Source organism: Nomia melanderi, chromosome 3, assembly GCF_051020985.1.
Source record: "Nomia melanderi isolate GNS246 chromosome 3, iyNomMela1, whole genome shotgun sequence".
NCBI classification, from domain to species: Eukaryota; Metazoa; Arthropoda; class Insecta; order Hymenoptera; family Halictidae; genus Nomia; species Nomia melanderi.
The window spans coordinates 8,003,872-8,026,307 of record NC_135001.1 but is presented as its reverse complement, the minus strand read 5'-3'; the positions used below and the strand labels follow the sequence as shown (position 1 = coordinate 8,026,307).

The 22,436-nt window shown below is 49.0% G+C and overlaps 2 protein-coding genes across 22 annotated transcripts in view; both read right to left on the bottom strand.

The window, feature by feature from the left end:
- The window catches only part of Oatp74D (Organic anion transporting polypeptide 74D), a 76,732-nt gene extending 55,640 nt beyond the window's left edge, over window positions 1–21,092 (bottom strand). For 6 of the 21 annotated variants that reach the window (XM_076365797.1, XM_076365799.1, XM_076365796.1 and 3 more), the window contains exons 1-2: window positions 20,276–21,082; window positions 19,595–19,893 (exon numbers count right to left, since the gene is read on the bottom strand). The gene's annotated coding sequence lies outside the window, so the exon portion shown is untranslated. Of the gene's footprint in view, window positions 1–456; window positions 670–18,853; window positions 18,891–19,590; window positions 19,894–20,256 lie in introns of those variants that run through there. The other 15 variants (XM_076365795.1, XM_076365805.1, XM_076365792.1 and 12 more) reach the window with 10 other exon arrangements.
- A 489-nt stretch (window positions 21,093–21,581) lies between these two features.
- Window positions 21,582–22,424, bottom strand: Sf3b6 (splicing factor 3B subunit 6). Its single transcript, XM_031983840.2, has 3 exons — window positions 22,245–22,424; window positions 22,028–22,146; window positions 21,582–21,959 (listed from the first exon to the last, which is right to left on the bottom strand). Exons 1-3 carry the CDS (start codon window positions 22,275–22,277, stop codon window positions 21,734–21,736), a joined length of 378 nt encoding a protein of 125 aa, XP_031839700.1. The 5' UTR covers window positions 22,278–22,424; the 3' UTR covers window positions 21,582–21,733.
- Between the last annotated feature and the right edge of the window lie 12 nt (window positions 22,425–22,436).

Below are 22,436 nucleotides of genomic sequence, written 5' to 3'. Positions count from 1 at the left end.
GGCACGCGTGTGCAGGTACCTGTGCACGTGTATAAACATATAGAAATATATAAATCGGCGTTAAGGAGAGCCACGTTCTCCGACGAGTGAAAGGGCTGTGAGAGTGTCTCCGGCGTAATCGTTGCGGCCGATTCGTTCGATCGATCGATCGATCGGTGCCGGGAAAAATCGAGCAAAGTCGTGACACCCGGCTCCACTGGAAACTCGAAGAGTTAACGGGATTTCGGGAACACGCGCGTGTACGTATAGACGCATACGTTGAACGGGGACCGAGAGGCGAGCTCCGCGCTAAAGATAGGACGACAACAACGGGAGAATTAATGGCGGCTCCTCTGTATCAATTACACGCAGTATAATATACCAGGAAACGACGAACAATTATTGCTGTCTGGCCCACATATTGCACCGAGCGGCCTGCGAACGACAACGTCGTTCCTCGTCTCGTTGTCCACTTGCCTTCATTGCACTCGTCGAAGGTTCACAGTTTTTCTCGCGCTCCCTCCCTTTCTCCGGTCGGTGCGGTCCAGAAGAGTCGCGGCGGTGGTCTGCCGTTCGAAACCGAACGATTACTCGAACGATTACTATGACTATTCGCGAACTAAAAAGCGCAATCAAACTGTAAACGTCCACGAAATTTCCATCGTTCGAAAGTTTTCTTTCGAGTCGTTTCGCCGCGACGACCGACGGACGGGAGAGAGGGCAGCGTGCCCCCTATTTAGATTGCCTTAGATTGCGCTCGCTCGCTCGCCTGCGAGCACGCGCGCGCGCGCGCGCTCACTCGAATCACCAACAATTAATTTGTTTATCGAAAGAAACCGCATCGTAGACCTAGACGAGTGTTCATTGGGCCAACATGAAAACGATTAAGCACACACGACGGAGGCAATTATGTCTGGTGCGCGTCGAACGAGCGATCCCGGCGATCCCGGCGATCCCGGCGACCGTCGTCGATCCGTGCGTATCGCTATTTTTACGCTCGCGAAAATACTTTGAACCGCCTCGATGTCGCTACGTACTTACATATCGCCGCGGCGTTCGTTGCACAGCCGATCTCTGTTGTTTTGCAACGAACGCGCGCGCGTGTTTCACAACGTAGCGAGCTTCAGGCTTATCTCGCCGTTGCAATACTCTAATTTAAAATGATCCTCGATAATTTAGTCGGTCATCGTGGCAGCTTTAAAAAAAGAATGCGATAACAGCGAAAGAGTGTTTTCGTGATTCCAGCCGTATCTGACCTTCGTTGCAAAAAAGTTGCCGCGATAAAAGTCCCGTCGACGGAGCGGACGGATCCTTTTCGTAATTCGACGATGCGTTTGCTCGGCCGTTATCCGTGCGCCGGAAACTTCTCGTCCGTCCGATCAGTCCGGTTCGAACCACGAATGCCGAGTATGTAAGTACCGCGATCGAAACGCGTCGACTTCCTCCTTGCTCGCGGAGCCGGGCCTGAAAACACCGCCGCAAACAGTGATAGGCTCGGCTCGTACAGCTCAGATTCTTATCTGCGATAGTCACAGCAGCCACCGCCACAGCTCGGCAACGCGTCGTTTAGCATACTTACGTCATCTTATCAAGAATTCTAAACGAATCCATTTATCGTTCGGGACGCGTAATTCGCGCGTTCTCTAACCGGCCGAAAGATTTTCCATCGCGTACGGCCAGCGACGAATGCGTTCCGAGATACGACCGTCCGCCCGACAAAAGTCTAGCTGCGATTACGATAATGGCGCTCGCCGCTATTTTTCCTCTCGTTCGCGGCACCGATTCCCTTCCGATCCCCCTACGCCTTCGCGTTCCGACAGTTCGTCCCAGCAAGCGATCCCGAACGGAATACCTCCGCGAAATACACAATACACGATCTGAAGAGTACACGATCGTCGAGTCTGGGTTAGGTGTTAGAGTCCCGCATCGCTCGCGCGCGGCCAGTGCATTGAACCACGGATCGGTGACGATGAATCGCCATCGAGCAGATCGGTCGCGGACCCAGCGACTTCATTGGGAAACGAGACGTTGTGGCCCAGATATCGATGCGACCGCGCTGCCCCGCTTCAATCGTCCGACGCGAATCGTTGCCCCGCTCCGCGGAGAATCCATCGGATCCATAGAAATCCACCGAAAAGGATAGCCGCCTGCAAGATGTCCTCGCGAGCGGGCAACCGCGTGTGAAAATATAACTAACCGGATAATAGCGTAACGTAAGCAATTGCGATACCGTAGAATTAATAATTGTTTCCATTTATCTTTATCGCGAAAGAACGAACGACGCTTAACCCCTTGCCCTATAACGTCGTATCAGACTCGTGGCAAAGATTCGAAATAGAATTTGACAAATATAAATATTATTCAACTCGTTTAAATTCAAATTAACCATTATTCTTCTGTCATCGATGGTTATACTCTAAGGCAAACGTTAACATATATACCTAAAATTTTTCGCGTATTTTCAATAAATCACTAATAACGAAGTACTTAGAACGATCATAGTTCAGAAAGAAACCACAAGACAAGGGGTTAGAGAGCTCACGATTCTCGTCGACGATTTAACCGACCCGCTAAGCGAACCAGCCGCCGGAAACGAAAGGCCGGCCGAGAGGATTCCGGGTACGCGTCGGAACGGACCTCGACGCGTACGGTTCGTAATATCAACGAGCGCGACACTGCCGCCGCGCCGGTGGAGTCCATTGGAAAATTAGAGCCAATCTAACGCTCGCGGAGCGCAGTCTCACGCTCGCGCGCAGACAGAATTCATGAAACGTATATCATCCCGTCTAACCTCGTAACGTTACAATGGAACGGACGAGTTAGAGCGCGGCGTGGAACGAGGAAGAGTGCTGACCCCTCCACGCGGAAGTGATTAAGCGCGCCTAACGTTTAATCGCACACACGGATTAACCCGATCAACTTGTTCGTCAAAGCGCGCACGGAACATACGCGCGCGAGTAAGTACGTATATGGAAGCCGGGTAGCAGCCAGACGCGGCAGCTCGATCAAGATCCCATTCTTTCTGGAAGCAGCACCCCTTCCGGCCACGTCTCGCGACTACGAACCGTCCATTCTCTTTTCCGTCGTTCTCTCTTGCGATCGGCCTGCCCAAAATCGCGCTCGAGCGCACCAACCAACCCCTACGGTTCGCGTCGTAGGATACCGCGCGCCGTCCCGACCCTCGCTCACAATGGGTCTACGTAATTTCGTTTATCCCTTCCGAGAAGCCAATTACGCTTGAATTAGGGTACGTTTACAGCGGAGCTGCAATAGGAGCTAAGAGAGCTAAGCTAATTTATAACGGAGCCGCGATTGTAGCGTGCTTTCAATCGTTTCTATATCCGCGAAAACGAATCAGCGACACAAGCTCCGAGGAGTGTAATAACTGGCGAGAAACGTATGTTACGTGTTGCGTTGTGTATGGGGGAAAGTAATGTTTCTTAAATATAGAGTTTATTTCAATCTTTCGAATTGAGCGTAAAACCTTCGCTGAATGAGATCGTAGCTGTCGCTGTTTACATTTTGCCATCTGGGAAGGAGTCCTTGTGTGCTTGTTTTATAAAGATCCCCTGATTTTTGGTTAAAATAGTTTTATGCTCCATTCTTGGTATCTTCGTCATTGGAGAATTTTGCACCATCTACTAAATGTTGTAAAAATCTCGATATTTGAAGATCGGATGAGGAAGTTATGGGAATACGGCGGATACGGCAAACCTGATTTTTTGCTACATGACTTTTACAATGTGCGACCCTGTTTTCAAGAAGAGACGATCTCCAATCTCTCATTATCTTCTAAATAAAAGTCCAGGTTCCGAAATTGTGTAAAGCATCGTTGACACTTCCGGACACTTAGTACTTCTGAATAAACCTTATCCATATCGTTCGACGCAACCACAGCATTGTTTCCTTTATGAAATTCATAAAAATGAATCCATAAAAAAATTGAGCAGTTTATACGGACAGTGTTTAAGGTTGTTTTAGCAATAGATCGTCAATTCGATTCGCGCGAGGTTTCGAACATCGATTCAACGACAAACGTCAAACCAAGAAGACGTAACATTTCGTGTTTACATATTGTTCGTATCGTTCGACGTAAACGCTTCCATTATAGAAGAAAATCAGAAATCAGCGAATTACTCCTAGCTACTAACCGCTACTCCCTATTATCGTTTCGAGTCTACGCCTTTCACTCGTTTCATTGCCGAGCAATAACGTCGATCGTTCGACCGATGCCAAGACCGCTCTGCGACGAGACGAATCGAGAGAAGAACCACGCCAGTATCGCGTCCCGAGCGCAATGATTATTCGATGCGTTCCCCGTAACGGTCGGTTCAAAGAAAAACGCGAAGCGCACTTTCAAATCAGTCTGGTATTCGCTGTTTAAAAGGCGTCGGCGAACGTCCTCCCGCGCCGTCCGCGCTGTTTAGAATGTAACCTTAATTCGACATTGAAATGCGCATCCTGTCCGACCGCATTCAAATGTATGAAGATTCGCGGCGTGGCCGACCAGCGTCGGACATCGAGACAGATCGAATAGGCAAATACGGTCGACCTCGTTTCGAAAGGCTGCCCCCACCTCTGGGCGTTGTTTTTCCGACGATATCCGGCGACCCGCTCGAAAACTTGTAATTCGATCGCGCGTCTACGCATCCGGTATTATTCTTTTGCCTGCCTACCGAATGCGGAACAAATTGGAAGCGACTCTCCTCCGACAGATCTTCTTCTCCGAGGCGATCGATTCGACGAATCGCGGCTGCGAAAGTCTTCCCCACGCGTCGAGAACCGCACCTCGACGACGATATTCCGAAGATTCGTCGGAATTCGGAAGACCCGCGATCGGTACCACAGAGAACGCGGCAACGGTCAGCCATTTTCGCCTTGTTTTCGAATTTCTTGGTCGGCCGTGGCTCGCTGAATTATTGATGAGCCCGATCGGCTATGCCTCGACGGGAGGAATTCAGATATTATTCGCGTCGGGCTAGCGAGAGCCACGATCTGAACGTCACCGAACGTCGTCCATTTTGACCGAAGCCTGACGGAGCTACTGATTTTCACGGAGATAAAGTGACCTTGGTCCGTGACAGAAAACGCGGGAAACGAATCAACTTCGCCGGGAATTTCGGATGGAATGTTAATCGGCCGAACGCTTATTTTAAGACGAACGTGAGAGCCGCGCGTCGTGGAGGCGTCATCGGAGCTTGGTCGCGTATTACTAACGACGCGACGACGCTCGAACGATATTTCGAGAGGATCGGACAGTCGGATCGTAAAAGCGGAAACGGTTTTGTGCCCGTACCTCGAATTGTCCAGAAGCGAGTGCATCCAGCGATCCGCTTTTCGAGAGGTTCGATGAATCGGTCGTTTGATCGGTTGACGCTCCGAGGAACGACGATCCGAGTAATCCGGTCGGTTTCGTAGCCTCGCTTCGGTTGGCTCTCAATTCGGCAACGTCCCCAGCAGAGCGAATCGATCACCGCGTTTCCCCGAGAACAACAGGATCGAGACCGATTCCTAGTCCAACTGGTCCAGCTAGTCGCCGAGATCCTGTGCAAGGATGTACGCGTGCACAGGCGAACGCGTGTATACATAGAGGGCAGGGTATTGGTGTAGATACACGTAGACGTGCACATGCACGCGTATGTGGCTGCGCCACCCTTCTGCCTGGAGCCCGGAGAAAGAACAAGGGAGCAAACAAGACGAAAAGAAAGAACGAATAGAAGCTAGGGGCTACGAGACGAGGCTACGAGGCGAGGGATAGATCGAGACGAAGAAATGCGGCGACGAGGAGGAAGGATACAGGCCCGTGTGTATGTATGTATATAGAAAAGCGGTGCTGCGCTGTGGATAGAACGACAGTCGACCTTGTCTCGTGACGTCACCGACCGTCTAGACGAGATCCACCGCTTTCAATGTCCCCCATTCTCCCCCATTCTTGGATTAAATTCGAGAACGAAAAAACTCAAAACGAGCCACGACGGGCAACCCGATCCACCCGTTCGGTGGATTCCCCGCATCAATTTCGACAAGCTCGTTGCTCCTTGTCCCTCCGTCGGTCCGCCGCGCCGTGCCTCCTCTTCCTTCTTTCTTTCTTTCCTCATGCGCGCGATGCGTGTACTACGCCTACTACACAGCCTTACCGCGTTGCGTTGCTCCATTGCCACGCTAAACGCTGCCACGTCCTACTTGCCCTCCTCCTTCGCCTTTTTCTTCCTTCTTTCTTTCAAATTCATCGTCTTCTCCATGAACACCCCTCCTGAAACTATCCTCATCGTAGCTCCTCCAACGGGAAAAGGACAAGGAGGAAGAGCAGGTCGACGAAGGTCTGGTTCAAGCCTGAATCGGGATACTACGCCCTCCTCTATCTCCCGCGGACGCCGCGTGGCCCACGGTCCTTCCAGCGGACTCACCCTTCGTAGTCGCGCGTCTGCTTGTCATTGTCAGTCTCGGCGAGGAAAATCTGGAGCCAACCGCCTACTTTCCGTCTCCATTTCTACGGATGAAATGAATCCAATAAATCGAAACGAACCTTAACCCCCGATGTACAGCCTTAATGATTGCAAGGTATTTTTAAACGGTAATAAAGCAGTGGCAGGGTTAATCGGCATGCTCCTCGTTTCGCGTTGGCGGCCGAACAATTTCACCAATCTTTACACGATTCTTTACACGGAATCTAAAGATGAGAACACAACGAGCTACGTTGCGATCCCGATCTTACCGCGAAGGGGGTAGTACGTGTAACCAGAGCAGCTGCGAGTCGCGAGGTGAGAAAAGGGTGGTAGGTAGTGGTAGTAGTACTAGTAGTAGTAGTAGTAGTAGTAGTAGTAGTGGTAGTAGTACTAGTAGCAGTAGCAGTAGCAGTAGCAGCAGCAGTAGCGGCGGCGGCGGCGGTGGCGGTGGCGGTGGCGGTGGCGGTGGCGGTGGCGGTGGCGGTGGCGGCGGCGGTGGCGGTGGCGGTGGCGGTGGCGGTGGCGGTGGCGGTGGCGGTGGCGGTGGTAGTGGTGGTAGTGGTGGTAGTGGTGGTAGTGGTGGTAGTAGTAGTAGTGGTGGTAATCATGGTGGTGACGATGGTGGTGGTAGTCGAAGACCCTTGTGAAAAAGGGAGGAGGAACGTTGGAGATCCTGTTGCGAACGTTGCAGCAGGACAGCCAGGATCCCTTCTCCTTCGCCGTAACGTAGAAACGCGTGCTCTCTCGCGGAGTCGGAGGTTAAAGTGCCGATCGATGTACGCACCCCGCGACCACACCCGTCGATGTTCCTCCTTTGGCTCGCTTGCCGAACTTCGAGGAATCGATACTTGCATCATCGCGTCATTCAATATCGAGTAAAAGCACGGACACGCGTTTACCGTGACGAGACTGAGAAACGGTACGATTCGCTTCCACGAGCGAAAGGAGGGGGGGGGGGGGGGGTCAGTTCCTTCGACGAGAACAGCAGAACCACGATTATCCGATTTCATTGGCCGATTAACGATCCGTGCATATGGAGACTCGAGATACATTATTCCGAAGATTGTTAATTCCGATCAGATATATTCCGATCAGATATATTCCAATGGCGTGATCGAAGAATACGAATCGCCGAGTTCCAATTGGACGGCGAACGATCCAAACCGCGGAAAATAGCGACTCGGTTGTTCGGTATCCGAACAACAACGTTCGAACCGATCGCAGGTTTTTCTCCGAACGCCGAGTCATCAGTGTCCGCGACGAACGAATTCGAAAAGCTTACGATCAGGGTGTCCGGAATCGGTGGCTCGTTCCAACCGTAACAGCTTGAACTCGAAACGTAAAGTTCGTCGCGTGTCCGGGGAAAGGATCGGCGATTGTCTAGTAATTCTGCTTTTCTCGTTAATAAGTTAACGCAAATTTAAATGGGCATGGCGTTTAACGCGTGCGCCAGCGAGTCTGATAGGCGTGGTACATACTTGTTCCGATTGAGCAGCATTTTTTCGATATTAATACACACTTTCATTCCACCAATCAATAGCTTACGCAATACACGATACGATTGCAGGATCGGTTATTAACATAAAAGTACGTTGACCTGGGAAACAGAAGGAAAAACGATGTCCTCGTTAAACGGCACACTCGATAATGTCCCGCGATTGTCGTGCCGCCAATGCCGCCATTATTTTCCCGAGCGGCGAGTCGTTCTTCGCGGGAAATCGAACGGCGTCTTTGGGAAAGAGAGGGTTTTTCCATCGACGCGGTGTAGAATCGAAAACGTGCTCGAGCAGCGGCCACGATCGGGCCGCCGGGCGGGGTGCAGGCGCGAAATAGCTGTGCGCGCGTGCTCGATGCGTCTCGTCAATTGGTTTTAAATCTCACGACGTGGTTTGCCCTTCAGGCTGGTCCGGCAGGGGTCACGGTTAAGGTCTGGCCAGCAGCGCGTCGGACCATTTTGGACGTCCGTGTAGGTCACCAACATTTTAAATGGGCCAATCACATACTCGGGACCGCATTTAATTCCATGCACCGAGGCATCCTTGAAACGCTCTTAATAATCGCTTTTGCGTTTCGCGGTGACTTTCGGCTTTCGACATTCATACTTTGCTACTCGTGATTCCATTCGACTCTCTTCCCTTATCCACTTTTCCAAAGAAGTTGCCGCAACTACGGTATAGTTGTAGCTCGAGAAGCAGGAAGGCAAGGAAGAAGACGAGCGAGCGGCCAACCAGTCTGGCAACCAGTGCATCGGTACGCGAGCAGTACGACAGCACTTGTATTCCTGGTGAGTACGCGGTTAATCGTTGAAAAACCGACATCGCATCGTAACACCGTACCGCCGTGTCGTCGATCGAGCGAGGAACAAGGCGACAAAGGGTGCGTAGGTGATCGGACCTCGCCCGGCTGATAGCATCCTCGTCTCGAAGCTTGTTTCAAAGCTCGGTCCCCAGCCCGAGCCGACGCGGGACGCGTCCCAACCGGGACGCGGAGGTTTATTCTTCGATCTGTTCCAGCAGAGGTCGCGCGGTTAAGGTCTTGCCTGCAGTGTCAGATTATTTTGGACGGGCATGTAGGTCAGCTCGAACAGCCGGAGCAAGCGCGACACACGCTCGCGAGCACGTCTGGCCTGGCCCTGGCATGCTAGCGGGCCAGATTGAAACACAATCGATTTAATGAAGCGAATCATCCGCCAGGACGAGGGCCAAGGGCGAATCTCTTATCCAGTCTGATTCACCTGTTTGCTCTGACCTCTCTCTCCTTGCGATCGTTTCGTCTACAGACTGCCCCACCGATCGACCGGTTCTGACCCGTCAACGGCAAAGAAAGTTCAAAGACGAAAGAAAGCCAATCATCGGCGATTGATATAAACGATTTAATGGTTTGGCCTCGCCACCGGCGTTCATGATGCAGCTTGCAATCCGCGATTATACCGCGACCATCCATCCTCGATTCGCGTAAAGATATTTCACGCGGATATCTCGGTTAACTCTTGTGGCGAGCGATGCGTCGCATTTCATTCGCTTAAACAACCGAGTGCGACCGTTTACAGGTGTGCGTTCGCAATCGATTACCCGACATCGGAATCATCGCTCGCGCTGCGACGCGCGGTCAGCACGGCCGTGTCATCGTGATCGCGATCGCGAGTCGAGACGGCCGAGAAAATCAAATGCGATCGTATGAAAATCGATCCTCTAAACGGAGCGACCCGATTCCGTCTCTGACGCGATTCCAGCGTTGCGAAACCGTCTCGGGCGAAGGCAATGGTATCTTGATAATAATTCACGAATTCGTTATCGTCTCGAGAAAAGATCGCTGCCGCGATCTCGCAAATAATTCATGAATCGACGGAACATACATTATCCTGTCGGACGAATCGGCTCGACCGAATTCGAAACGATTCGAGGAGACGCAAAGCGAGTAGCGCGTGCAACGCGACGAACAACACGTCCTATTGGCGTATCCTACTCATCTTTCTGTATTTGTCGAAAATTCAATGAAAGAGAGATAGCATCGACGGCATCGGAAGATCAGAGAATAAAGATATCCAAAAAAATGTGCGCATTGGTCTGGAGCTTCTAAAAGCATCCGCAACCTTTCCCGAACCAAATGCAAAAAATCGTAACCATTGCCACGCTGTCGCGCTCTTACGTTAGACGATTTATTCGCCGGTGAATTATCGCACGCGACGCACAATGTAACGAACCGATTTGCCATTACTCGTCCAACTAGTGGACTAACGGGATACTTCGCGCGGATTTACTAGCAACCTGCGGGGTACGTACACTTTGTTCTCAAGCCACGATCATCGGTAACACACCGGGAACCATGTGCACGGCAACATAAAGATATGAACGGCGGATTCGAATCGTTTCGCGTCGAAACCGATCAAGCCCGTAAGAATGGGCCGCCGAACGAGAAGAATGAGAAGCACGAGAAGAACGAGAAGAATGAGAAGAACAAGAAGAACGAGAAAAACGAGAAAAACGAGAAACGATGGAAACCGGTGAAATATCCGACCCCGAGCGAAGTCAGTTCCCGATCCAGTTTCAAGTAGCTCGTTCGTTCCCAGAAACGAATCGCAAATCAACGGCTGTGGCAGGTCGGAACGGGGAGCGAAATAAGACCGGTGACGATCCGTTTTAGCCCGTGCGTAGCGCGTGGACAAATGGCGCCGATACAAAGTCACCCACCACACGAATACGATCCCTAGAAGCTCCACCTCGAAGCGAGTGCCTATGAGGCTGGAATACGAGAAGTAACCAACTATTAGTAACCCAGACTTTAGTATTCCCGCGGTGTCGTCCCGTACGAGACTTCCTCATTCCAGAGTTGAGCTATTGTGAACCTTTCTCCTCCACCCGCGCCCCGCAGGGTCGCGCTTCGCTTCGTTTCGTTTCGTTTCTCTCTTTATTTTCTTCCCTTTCTTCCATCATCTTCACCGCCCTCTCCTTCTGCTCGATCGCGAATCCAATCGCATTTTAGTCGACTCCAGGCACTTCGCGGTTGCCTGTTCCCTTTCCCTTTCCGCCACCAATTTTCCGATTTTCTTTCGGTTTTCTGGATCCGTTCGCGTTCGAGGAGTTCTCGATAAGATTCCGTTTGAAAATCGAGGCGTGAACAACTCGAGGTATTCTCTCGGTTGGTTCGGCGGACAGACCCCGGAACGATACTCGACAATATCTTTTCAGCGTTTTCAACGACCGGCTCTCAGTCTAACTTCTTGGCTAAGCAAATAGCAATTAACGAGGCTGCCTTTCCGGGGATCGGTCCCGTTAACCTCAAAAACACTGGGAAGAAAACAACACGACCATTGCGCGTTCGCTTCCCATTTCTCGTCCCCCATTCCACTCCCCTCGGTCGAGCCGACCGAGAAGTTCCAGGAAAATGAAGCTAGGATCCGAAACCGAACCGCGACCGGTCTTCTCTTTTCGTCTTTCCTAGACAAACCGAGAACGGGATGGTGGGGAAAACCTGCCGTGTCGGCAGCAATGCAAAACGACACACGCGCGATTCAAGGACCGAAGCTCGATAATTCTTGAGCCCGATGCGAACCTAGTACTATATCCTGCCGACCGTTTCCTTTTCCTTTTACCCGGGCGCGCGCGCGCGCGCATTCACGGGTTCACACGTATTCTCTTGAATACTAAGTCATCGGACGACCTGCACGCTCTCTGACCCTTTTTTGCCGTGGATTTGAACCGGCTAATCCATTTAACGCAGCCTGGAAAGGGTGAGCGCGAGCTCTCCTACGGAACCAAGTTGCATCAGCTATTACAATGCGTAACGTCGCTAACAGCGCTGAGACGACGGAACAGCCAATTTAGCAATCGCATCCTCGAAATTCTGATTATACGTTTCAACGATTTACCGTTACGGAAACAACCGGAGCTACGTTGCGCCGGCAATGGCCTTTCAAAGTTCGAATTCTCGGTTTCATCGAGTGGGGGGATTCACAATCTTTCGCGTGCCTAATTTTTTTTTTATCGCAACCGACGAAAGTCGACCCACTTTTAGGAACATCTGAAAAAACCGACGCGACACGACAATGATGTTCGATCCACGCGATTCAACAGGACAGCGCGCAGAGCGCGGCCAACGCGCAGGGCGGCTGAGAACTACGAAGGAAAAGTCCTCGAGAACGGAATGGCACATTGTGATATTTCCCAACTGCAGCGATACTATCGCGAATCGGTAAACGAGCGTGCGCTTTGCGATGCAAATTTCATAACTAACGAACGGGAACAGCAACGGCGAGACCTCTTCTTCTCCGTGCAACGGAAACGAATCATCCTTATTTTTCACCAACGATCGATATTCCGACTTGGAGTTCGCTTGGTTACCACGTGACGCGGCGGTGTCTACGGCGGTGGTTACGGCGGTAGCTACGGCTGCTACGGCGGCACTGACGACGATGAGAGAAAGGAAGCGTGATCGGCCTGGAAATTACTTTAGGTGGAAAGCAGACGGCGGGAAGAGTGCTTCCAAGAGTTTTGCGAGGAACACTTTGACCAGGGAAAGTGGATGAAAGTATTACAACTTGGAAAAATCCTTCGCGAGCACGAGGAACGAATGGCCGGAGGTTTATACGATTCCGCGTGTTCCCATCTAACTCGGATTGCATCGGTCACACGATACAGTCGACGTCTAAAGCTCAATCTTTTTACGTGCGTATCACGCGTCGTCGTGATCTATCAATTATCATGATTACTTATTGAAATCCCTTCAACGGGTTCATCACGCTGAACGTGTAGCGAGGAGAAGTGTAAATTCCGGCGTATCTTGCTTGGAAACGATGCTCGACGCGTGCCCGTGAATCTGCGAGTCGAACCGGGTTATCAAAGGGTGAATGCTTTTCCTCCTTGTTGCGGGCAAGAATGAAAACGGGACCTGGATCAGGGACGGGAATGAAAACGAGAACGCGACAGAAACTCATGGCGCTGGCTGTATCCCTCGTGGTTCACGGCTCGTGCATCGCGTGTGGGAAGACGACAATGCACCGGTGTCCTCGCGCCCGATACGCCTTACGTGGTTGCATTCTCTGTCGCAGCGGCGCTTGTTGTAACTCGCGCGCGTCTCTCTTAACGATTCTATCGGTGCTACCGGTGCGATTGATATTCCAGCGCCGCTCTACCGCGTACGCCCCTGGCAGATGCCCAATCGCGCCACGTTCTCGCGTTCCTCTTTCGTTTTACAGATTTTTTTAGCTCCTCAAAGCCCCCGACGGAAGGACGATCAATCCCGATCATCGTCCAAGTCTACAACTATCTGATTCGGTAAGTTCAGATGAAAACCATTATTCGTTCTTTGCGGATCTTTGCGAAAACCCAGTCAAAAAGTGCCCAGTGGCGCGATCGCGCTCCTTTTGTTTCAGATCAGAACCTGAATTATGCTTTTCTGTTTTTGCATACAACACAAAAATTATAAATAGCGCGGTCGTTCCATTTTTTCATTTCTAAGAAGGTAATGACAGAAAAAAACTGAATGATTAGAAGGATACAAATAAATAAAGTTCATTTGATTCTAACCGATAGGCTGGCACTTTTAAATAGTGCGCCGCTTGGCACTCAAACTTATATTACCCGGAGCGAAGGGTTTTGTTCTGCTTCATCATCGATAGGGGGAGATCAATCGAAGCGATAAGTGCAGATAATTCTCGTGATTCCTTCAGAAAAAACGATTCCAAGCAATTCAAAGTTTTTCTATCGAAACCAATATGAACTTGAGGAACCAGTCTTCCGTCGGGATGGCCCTACCAAACGAATACAGCCTGCGGCTACATTTCTATTCACGCATCCTCACGATCTTCCGACGAACTATTGTGCCACTAACGCGCCACCGAGACCACCAAAAATGTGTCTTCTTTCGGAGAGAAATCGGTAAATGCGAACGTTGACCCATAGCTCCGTTATCGAGGATCCGAAATACTACCGTGGGCTGCGGGAGAACGCGTTAGCGTCTCGTATTTTCGTGAAACGACACGCGAACGTAACACCAATTATTCGAACCGCTTTCAATATTCGGCTGCCCGAAGCAATGTCAACGTTCGAGCTTTCGATCCTCCGAAGATCGTAACTCGCGAACGGATCAATTTTCGGACGGAAACGCGAGAAAACGGAAACATACTCGTGCCGGAAAGTGATCCGACGATCGACAATCACCGGGAATGTAACTAATGTCGCAAGACGTGTCATTCTCGTTTCCACGACGACACCAGACTCTCTAACGAGTGCGAAGTGAACAAGTTTTCGCTTACATTTGTAAGGTGAAACGAACGCTGGTCGTAGGTTACTAATTTCGGAGTCTTAGCTCGGAACCAATACTAGTTTTCATTCTTACATACCTTTTACTTTTACTTCTCTACTAAGGAATTCATGATCGTTAACGCGCTCGGTGTAATTAGTTTTTGGCTAGGTACCGTATTACACACCCGGTGTGCAATTAATCTCGAATGGGTTATCTAACCCGTGGTCGCAGCTTCTCTCCTGGACGACCGCGAAAGATCGAGATCCTCGATTTAACCGGAGATGAGTCGGAGTGCTACGAGAAGAAGAGCCACGTACATAACAGCCCCTCCTTCGGACTCTGTGCAACTCGAGCGTAGAACGTTCTCACAATCGTGGTTAAAACGAACAGTTTTTCGAGTTCGCGACGACCGCGAGAGCAATCGACACCGTTGCCACACTAGACGAAGATGGAGTGGCGCCAAATGTCGCGGATGCGATTCTCGGGGAGTACCGACTGAATGACAAGTAAATCAAGCATATAATTGGAATTCAATTCGCACAGTGGCACAGATACACGGCATTAGAATTCCGCTTGCAGGTCCGGCCGTTGTACGCTACCTGTTTCGCTGTACACGCACACGCGTGTGCACGTGCACGTGCACGCGCACCTGCAAACGCGTCAATTACAAGGGAGCTGCAGGCGATCCGTCTTCGGACGTTTCACGGGCCGAGGACAGTTCCACGATACGTGAATCGCTCAACTATATCGCTCCGCTTCGGTAAGAAGCGAAAACGGTAAGAATGCGCTAACGAACGCGCGGAATCGGCCAACGCGGCAATGTAGGAATGCAACTAGTGATCAGAAATTATTACGAGCTCGAGCTGATATATCGACTGGCGCATTTGAACCGAACGGACAGCAGCGGCAGTGTTCTGCTTTCCAGCCGCGTGTCTGCCCGAACCTCGCCTAGGAACAATCATGTTCGAACAGGAATCGGATGTCACGCGTTAATAACCACGTACATGTTTTGTCGATTCAAAGAATTGGAATTGTTCCGGAGAATGATGAAAAGTGCGCAGCGATCGCTGGAATGGCGCGATAGCAGGATGTCATTAGTTGTGGGAGTTCCGTTCAAGGAAGAGGCAGAGTCAAAAGCAAAGGCAAAGGCAAAGGCAGAGGAAAGCAGAGGCGGAGGCAGAGGTAGCAGCAGCAGCAGGGGGTGTACGGGGCTAGAACCTAGAAGGTTAACAAAATCAATACCCCGGGTGGGTGGCAGAGCTGGTGGTGTCGGCCTGCTGGGGGGCTAGGTCGGTCACTGACCTTTATCCAGGCCAACTGCATCATCCCCATTTCTACGCGCGCAGGCACGCACGCACACACAGAGGGAGGTCGTCTATTTTCACGCGACGAGCCATTTTTGCCGGATGAAAACAATCCGACCGTACGTTTGTAGAACCTGCTACCGTACTGCCAAATGTTCGACGAAACACTCGATCTCGATCTTTTGCGTTCAGAGACACGGCGATCACCAGCGATTCCAAGAACGATCGACGTTGTTCTCGATTTCCGTTTCGTATGATCGTGTTCGAGAAACATCCGTGAACGTTTCTGATCCGGGGAAGCAAGTTGCCGCGACTCTCAAACGAGGTCCGTGGAAACTTGACGAATATTTGAATGAGACGGAACAGAACTGAGGTGACCCAAATTTAAGATATGGTCAGAAAAATTCTTTCTCCGTCCGCGTACAGACGCTACATCTTAACCGGCAAACTCGATTCCATTCGATTTTCCCAAATAATCGTTCGTAGGCGCAATTTTTTTCTGAAATCGATTGAAACAAGCGAACTTTGATAAATTTACAGTACGACTCGTGCGTACGATATTCGTGGGAAGAAACAGTCGCGGAAACGGAGTTCGTTTCAAGTCCGATGAAGCCATTGGTGAAATAGTGGACGTCGTTCATTCGCCAGAACTAAACGTTCGTGTTGGACGAATGATTGTATTTCGAGAACGAGTCGCCGAAGCGAACCGTTCCGCGATAGAGAGTTTGAAATATGAAAGTTCGTTAACGCAACACGATACAACGGGACGGAACGAAAGGAAATAGTCGGTTAAAACGAAAGACGACGCATTAGCATTTTTTGCTGTCACGAATTAGCATGCTACACACCGGTGACCAGCGATGCTGGTAATTTAGGCCAATGATCGACGATGATGGCGGTCGTCCTTGTTCTCGCAATGTTGTCCTGTCGACGACTGAACCGTCCACGTGACACGCTTTTTTCTAGGATGTGGGACGAACTATTTGCGCACACTCCTAATCCACTATTCTTTCTGTCTCTCGTTTTCTCCTTGTGTGCGCACGAACGTGTGTTTTATTTAGAAATCCTCGCGTGCGAGAAACCTGAATAGAAACGGCTTCATTGACAAATTTTGCGCGCGGATGCGGCGCGGCGAGAGTGAAGAGGGAACAGTCGCGACTCGCGTGGATCATCGGATCCGCGTAAACTATCGGCGCAATCTTCGAATGCTAATAATGATGTAACCGAACGCGATCCTGCATACCGATTCGGTTCACGAGCGATCGATGCAACCAACAATACGGGTTTAGAAATGTCCAGAGTCCAGCGAGTACGAAACAACGTCCAGGTTTCGATCGCGATTTTCAGGCGATGCGCATAGAACGCGTGCTTAAATCCGCGCGAATAACGATACTCGTACTCGATTACCATGGACGGACCCCCGGCGAAACGTGGTACGTAGAATCGAAAAGAATTAAATAGCGCAGGGAGTTCGAAATTGCGTTTGATGCTCGATTACCAGCGGGGTTCAGTGAACGGGACATCGCTCTACAATAACGATAAGGGCCCTACATATGCACCGCGAGATCGCGTCTGCTAATAGAGTAGGGTGACGCAGAGACTCTTGTTCCTTCGTTCGACGATGGAACAAATGAAAAGACATGACCAAGATGATCAAGATGAAGACAAATGGTTCGTGGTACTAGACTCCGATCTCCTAAAAGTAACGCGAGTCGAATCAACGGAACGAATCGAATCGTCTCGGAGTGGCAACAGTCGATAACATGGTAAATTCATAAGAATCGACACACGAGCGACGAGCGACGACCGACGACCGACGAACCACGAGTAACGATCGACGATCGACGACCTCGTTCCGCTTATAATGCGACCGCGACAGTACCTTACAAATCCGCGACACCGAGATCGCAGATCGTTTCTCTTCTCCTCGTATCGATAATTAATCTTAATTTTCAGCCAGACTCGACTTCTTTTTCCATCGTTGCGAGCACGCTTTATATTCCCCTCGAATTCTTCGTCGGCGAACTTGGCGGATTGAAGGTTGAACAACTGTAAAAATTAGATCCGAAAAACTCTGAACGATGAAAATGTACGACAAACAACGATCGATTCCTACGATTCGGATAGGAATGCTCGCACGGAAGATCCGCCGGTATTTCACGCGGTCGTTTGGCTGGTCAGTCGCCGGCCTACGCGGAATCACCGATTAGCCAATTCCAGTCGATGCAAATGACGCGCGATCGTACGATCGCCACTTCCGACGTATTATGTAGATGTTCGAGGGGCGAACGGAAATTTCGGCGTAGAAAGCTGGTCGCGTAGCGTTGGCGTCCGCTCCGCGAGCTGACGCGAGCCTCGCCCCCCGGCCATTTTGCGTTTCAAATTTTCCCCGCTGTGATTCACTTCACGCGAGTAGAACGGATCCAGAAGTGATGCCGGTGCTTCGTGGAATCCTTGAATTTTTACAAGCGCCGCCTCGATGAGCGCGAACTTCCGTCAACCGACAGATCGATCGAAACGTGAACCGCATTTCACCAAAGATCATGCAACGTAGACTTACGTAGACTCTGTTAACGTTGTTCAAATTCTTTTCATGAGACGCAGCGGAGCATCACGAGCGATTGTTCAGCAAGAAAAACGAAGAAAGATCAGAAATGACATTAACGACGGTATTCGAATCTTCTAGCGAAGACAAAACCGTTAATGGCCAATGAACGGTTTTTCTCGCGATTCCTTACCACGGGATAACGACCCGTCTTTTCCCCCGTTGACGAACTAGTTGCACTTTCATCGCCTCGCACCGCGAGTACCACACTGTCGAACTGTCGCGGCCAAAGCGTCGAATCTCTGAGATCCTCGAATCGCGTTTAAAGCAATAGCAATAGACGCAAGTTCAATCGGTGTCGATATCCCTGAAAAATGGCTTTCACGTGTTCGTTAGCCGAGAGAGAAACGATCGCACGCGGTCGAAAGAGAAACCCCTAGCCCGTTTAACGCGCGTTCATCGTTTAATTACGCAAAGAAATAATTAAGTTATTTTCCGCATGCAACCGGCCGAACCGCTAATTAGGCATAACAGCACGCAATGCAAACACGACTGCGTCGCGCGTGTAGGCCTGTCCCGCGGCCACACTTATTCACCGCGAGTATGTCTCTTTCTATGTGTGATTTCGACGTCGTTCCGCGAAGGATATTCGCACATCCTTACATCTCTTAACGAAGTACAGTATTTCCCGCGAATATATTCGCGTCAACGAGAGACAGATTGTTTGAACGACCGGTATCCGTCTCGTTGATCGTCAAACGATATTGCTATGTATTTACATCCAACGGAAGAAGTGATTCGTACAAAGTAGCAGGAGATGGAAAGTCGAGACTCACCGCATTGCTAATCTCCAACGAGGAGTGAACACATCACCTATAATTAAAGAGAGAGGAACGAGTATAGTAAACGGCAATTAAAATTTTTCAAAGAGAAATCGAAATCGGACTGCTGCTCCTCCTCTTCGCTTCAAGAACGAAAACGAGGAGAAGAAGAAGGAGAAGAACCAAAACGAAATCTGCTCGCAGCGTTCGTAAAGAGAACCAGCTGAAAAGCCGGTATGTAATACCACGACATATTTATCCAGACAGCGGACAAACATACTCGCTCAAGTATACCCTGTACCTATTCACTTTCGTCGACTTCCGGAGACAAACGAGAGACACGTCGCTTACAAGAGATGTCGCAACACCGAGCTCACCGATTTCAATCAAAGTTTTCACGGTCGTGCCTACAGCAAAAACAAGAATACGCGTGCTCGGACATTTCTGCGAATCTACATAGCTTTTCCCCTCCCCCGTCCGGTATTTCACCGAGTAACTGCCAAAAATCCTTCCACTTCGAATCCGGCGGTCTTTTTCTGAATACCTCGGGAACTAAAAGAGTCAGAGATTTTTGTGAGAGGGAAAATTTCCTCGAAATATCGATTGCTAGGATATATTTCAAAGTCATCGGAATCGGTAAGTCAGTCCTACCAGTTCACCGACACCATGCGTGCCTCTGGTAAGTATACACCTATATATCTACACACATATGTACATGATTGTATACGTAGCGCGCGTACACGCACACTTACTCACTTCGATGCAAATCGGCAAGCGAACGAGCTGTGACAACACGACGATCGTAGCATCCCCTCGCACCGCGTTGTACTCGATCCACCTCTTTCCGTTCATTCATTCCTCCTCCTCGTCCTCCTCCTCCTCCGCCTCCATCCACGCGGCTTCGTTGTTTGTCCCGCGGCTGACGTTCGGTGTCCGCATCATTAGCAAACGACACATCATAGTTAACAGCAATAATATTCTAGCCAACGTTCCGTGCAACGTTTGGGCCGAATAAAGTAGGATATCACTATCGACGCAACGGCGAACCGGAACAACTGAAACGGAAGAACATCTCACCCACGTGACGGTCCTCCGTGCAATCGACGCCATTCGCGGCTTGTTTACGTCGCGAGAATCACGACACGACACACGACACACCAGATACGGTTAACATAGCATCGATTGTCGAAACATCGATCAACGATTATTTCAGCGTCAACTAACGAGACCTTCGAATACTTGAACGATATTAACGAATAAAAATACGGTTCCCTCCTTTTATTATTTTACAATTATAATTCGGATTCTGTTACTTCAATCGATAATGATATTATTGATAATTATATTTCATTCGATAGGTATAATTGAGAAGTATGCACGCGTAATATCGCGGTTAGTGTGGATAATTGAAATTCTACCGTGTTCGTTGAAACATACCCGTCGCAGATCCAGCAACGTGTACAGGCTGTGACGTTAGTTTTCATGGGTTGAAATAAGATGGCTTTTCTCTCACTGCGTGTTTTCATTATCGAAACAGTTTCTTTTTTCGCAGGAACGATACGATGAACGTACGATTTGATTGTTAACGGAATTAGATATCCCAGGGTTTCAAGGATCACATGTTCGAACACCGAGCACGTGTGACTAAGCGCGTACCGGATTATCGAAGTTGTTTTCACCCGCGAGAATAAACGAAAGAAAAATAGTCTCGTGGGTGTACCGTAAGATCGCGCTACTCTTCGAGTCTGGAACGGCTAGGCGGCGTGACGTGAACGTGGGATATGGTGAACAAACTTATTAATAGGACAATAGCAACAACGATGAACAACAAGGGACACCCGTACGCAAAATCCTCTACGTTACGGTAAAAGCTGGCGTACACTGCACGCGGTACTCGTAAAACATTTTCAAGGACGTCCGCGAACGTCTCACCGGCGACTTCACCGCTGCCGCAACAATCGAACGACATCTGATCGTTTTTTCGAGATCGTGGTAACGTTTACGTTTCGACTACGCGTTATTTAACACATCGAAATAAATGGATGAACGATAAGCACCAATAAGAACGCGTACGTTTTACATAAAACGGGGTTTAGCGCGCTGCAACACGATTAAATGGGCTGGCTAAGCGAGTTTTCGCTTTCGACTGAAATCGAGTGTTCCTCTGACTAGCCGGCTGTCGGTGTACTTGTGTGCAGTACTGTGTGTAGCGTCGCGCACGCGTGTATCACTGTGTGCGAGGACACTGCACGGACACCGACACGCGCATTTCCACCAGCATCCAGTATCGAGTGTCGAGTGTCTTGACAAGTAAACTGTAGCCTGTAGGCTTCGCGTTACAAAACACCTAGTAACGACGAGAGTCGACCGATTGTATTACCCGTACGACACGCGCGCGAATCATGCTCAACGACGATTAACGTATCTTTTTCTCCTTTACCTTCACGAACATTGTGTCTCCGTTTTACAGAAATTAAGTTTCCTCGACACTTTAGGCAACTTTTAATTTTCTAGTATTTTAAAGGACGCAACATAATGTTCGTGAAATCAGTAATTTGTCATAACCTTCCAACCAATTGTATAAATTTTATTAATTGAACATAATATTTCTGCAGAATTCTAAGTTGTATGGATTTCTTGGCAGAAAATGAAAACTGATTATATCTTATGCAAGACAGAAGTGAAAAATAAGATATTGCAAATCTTTACATTTTGTTGTTACATGTTATAAACATCAGATCCGTAATTTAAAAAATTGCATAACTTTACTGGTTTATATATACATACATACTTCACATTTCTTATTTATACATATAAAACATGATACAGGTTCTAATTTTTAAAACTTTCTTAATATAATACTTATATTTAACTTATCATGAAAGACTTATTTAATTACTTCTTTTCCTCATTTAGATTGTACTTTGTCTTTAATTTGTCTATTTCTTCCATCTTCTTGTCCACGTCGACTCGTTTGAATGCCTTATTGCTTTGATAATATAAAACCACCAAATATCGATTACAAACATTGAAGCCACTTAAATGATCACACGCATTCTTTGCATCAAATATATCTTCGTAAACAACAAAAGCAGTTCCTCTTGTTTCAGCAGTATTACCTCTGAAATAAAACCCTTTTAATGTAATTGTAGTCCTTAACCTATAAGTTAGAGAAATAAAAGTATTTACACTCTAATTTGTCGAATGGCTCCATATTTGCCGAAAATATCATACATTTCTTCAGCCGTAATTTTATACGGCAAATTTCGTATATACAACACCCTATTTACTTCGGGAGGTAATCTTACCTAAGAAAAAAACATTGAGAATAGTAAACAGATTAGGTTAGGTACGTTGGTAGTAATTGAAAACAGGGGTAACATTAAATATTAACATGTGTACTCACGTTAGCTCTTCGTTGCAACATAGCCATAGTCATGTTTATAAAATAATATCTTTTTGTTGTCTAATGAAGAAAACGAAAATTCAAAGTTTACTTTCCTTGTCAACTATAACCAAATCCGTATTATATCAAACAACTGTCTTCACTCTACAGCCACAAAGTTGAATTCCGTACAATTTTCTCCCCAGAGAGCAG

Coding starts and splice junctions, on each gene's coding strand:
- Sf3b6 (XM_031983840.2), bottom strand. CDS start 22,277: ATGACTATGGCTATGTTGCAACGAAGAGCTAAC. Junction 22,147..22,244: donor TGTTGCAACGAAGAGCTAAC/GTGAGTACACAT, acceptor TTTTTTTCTTAG/GTAAGATTACCTCCCGAAGT. Junction 21,960..22,027: donor GCCATTCGACAAATTAGAGT/GTAAATACTTTT, acceptor GTTTTATTTCAG/AGGTAATACTGCTGAAACAA.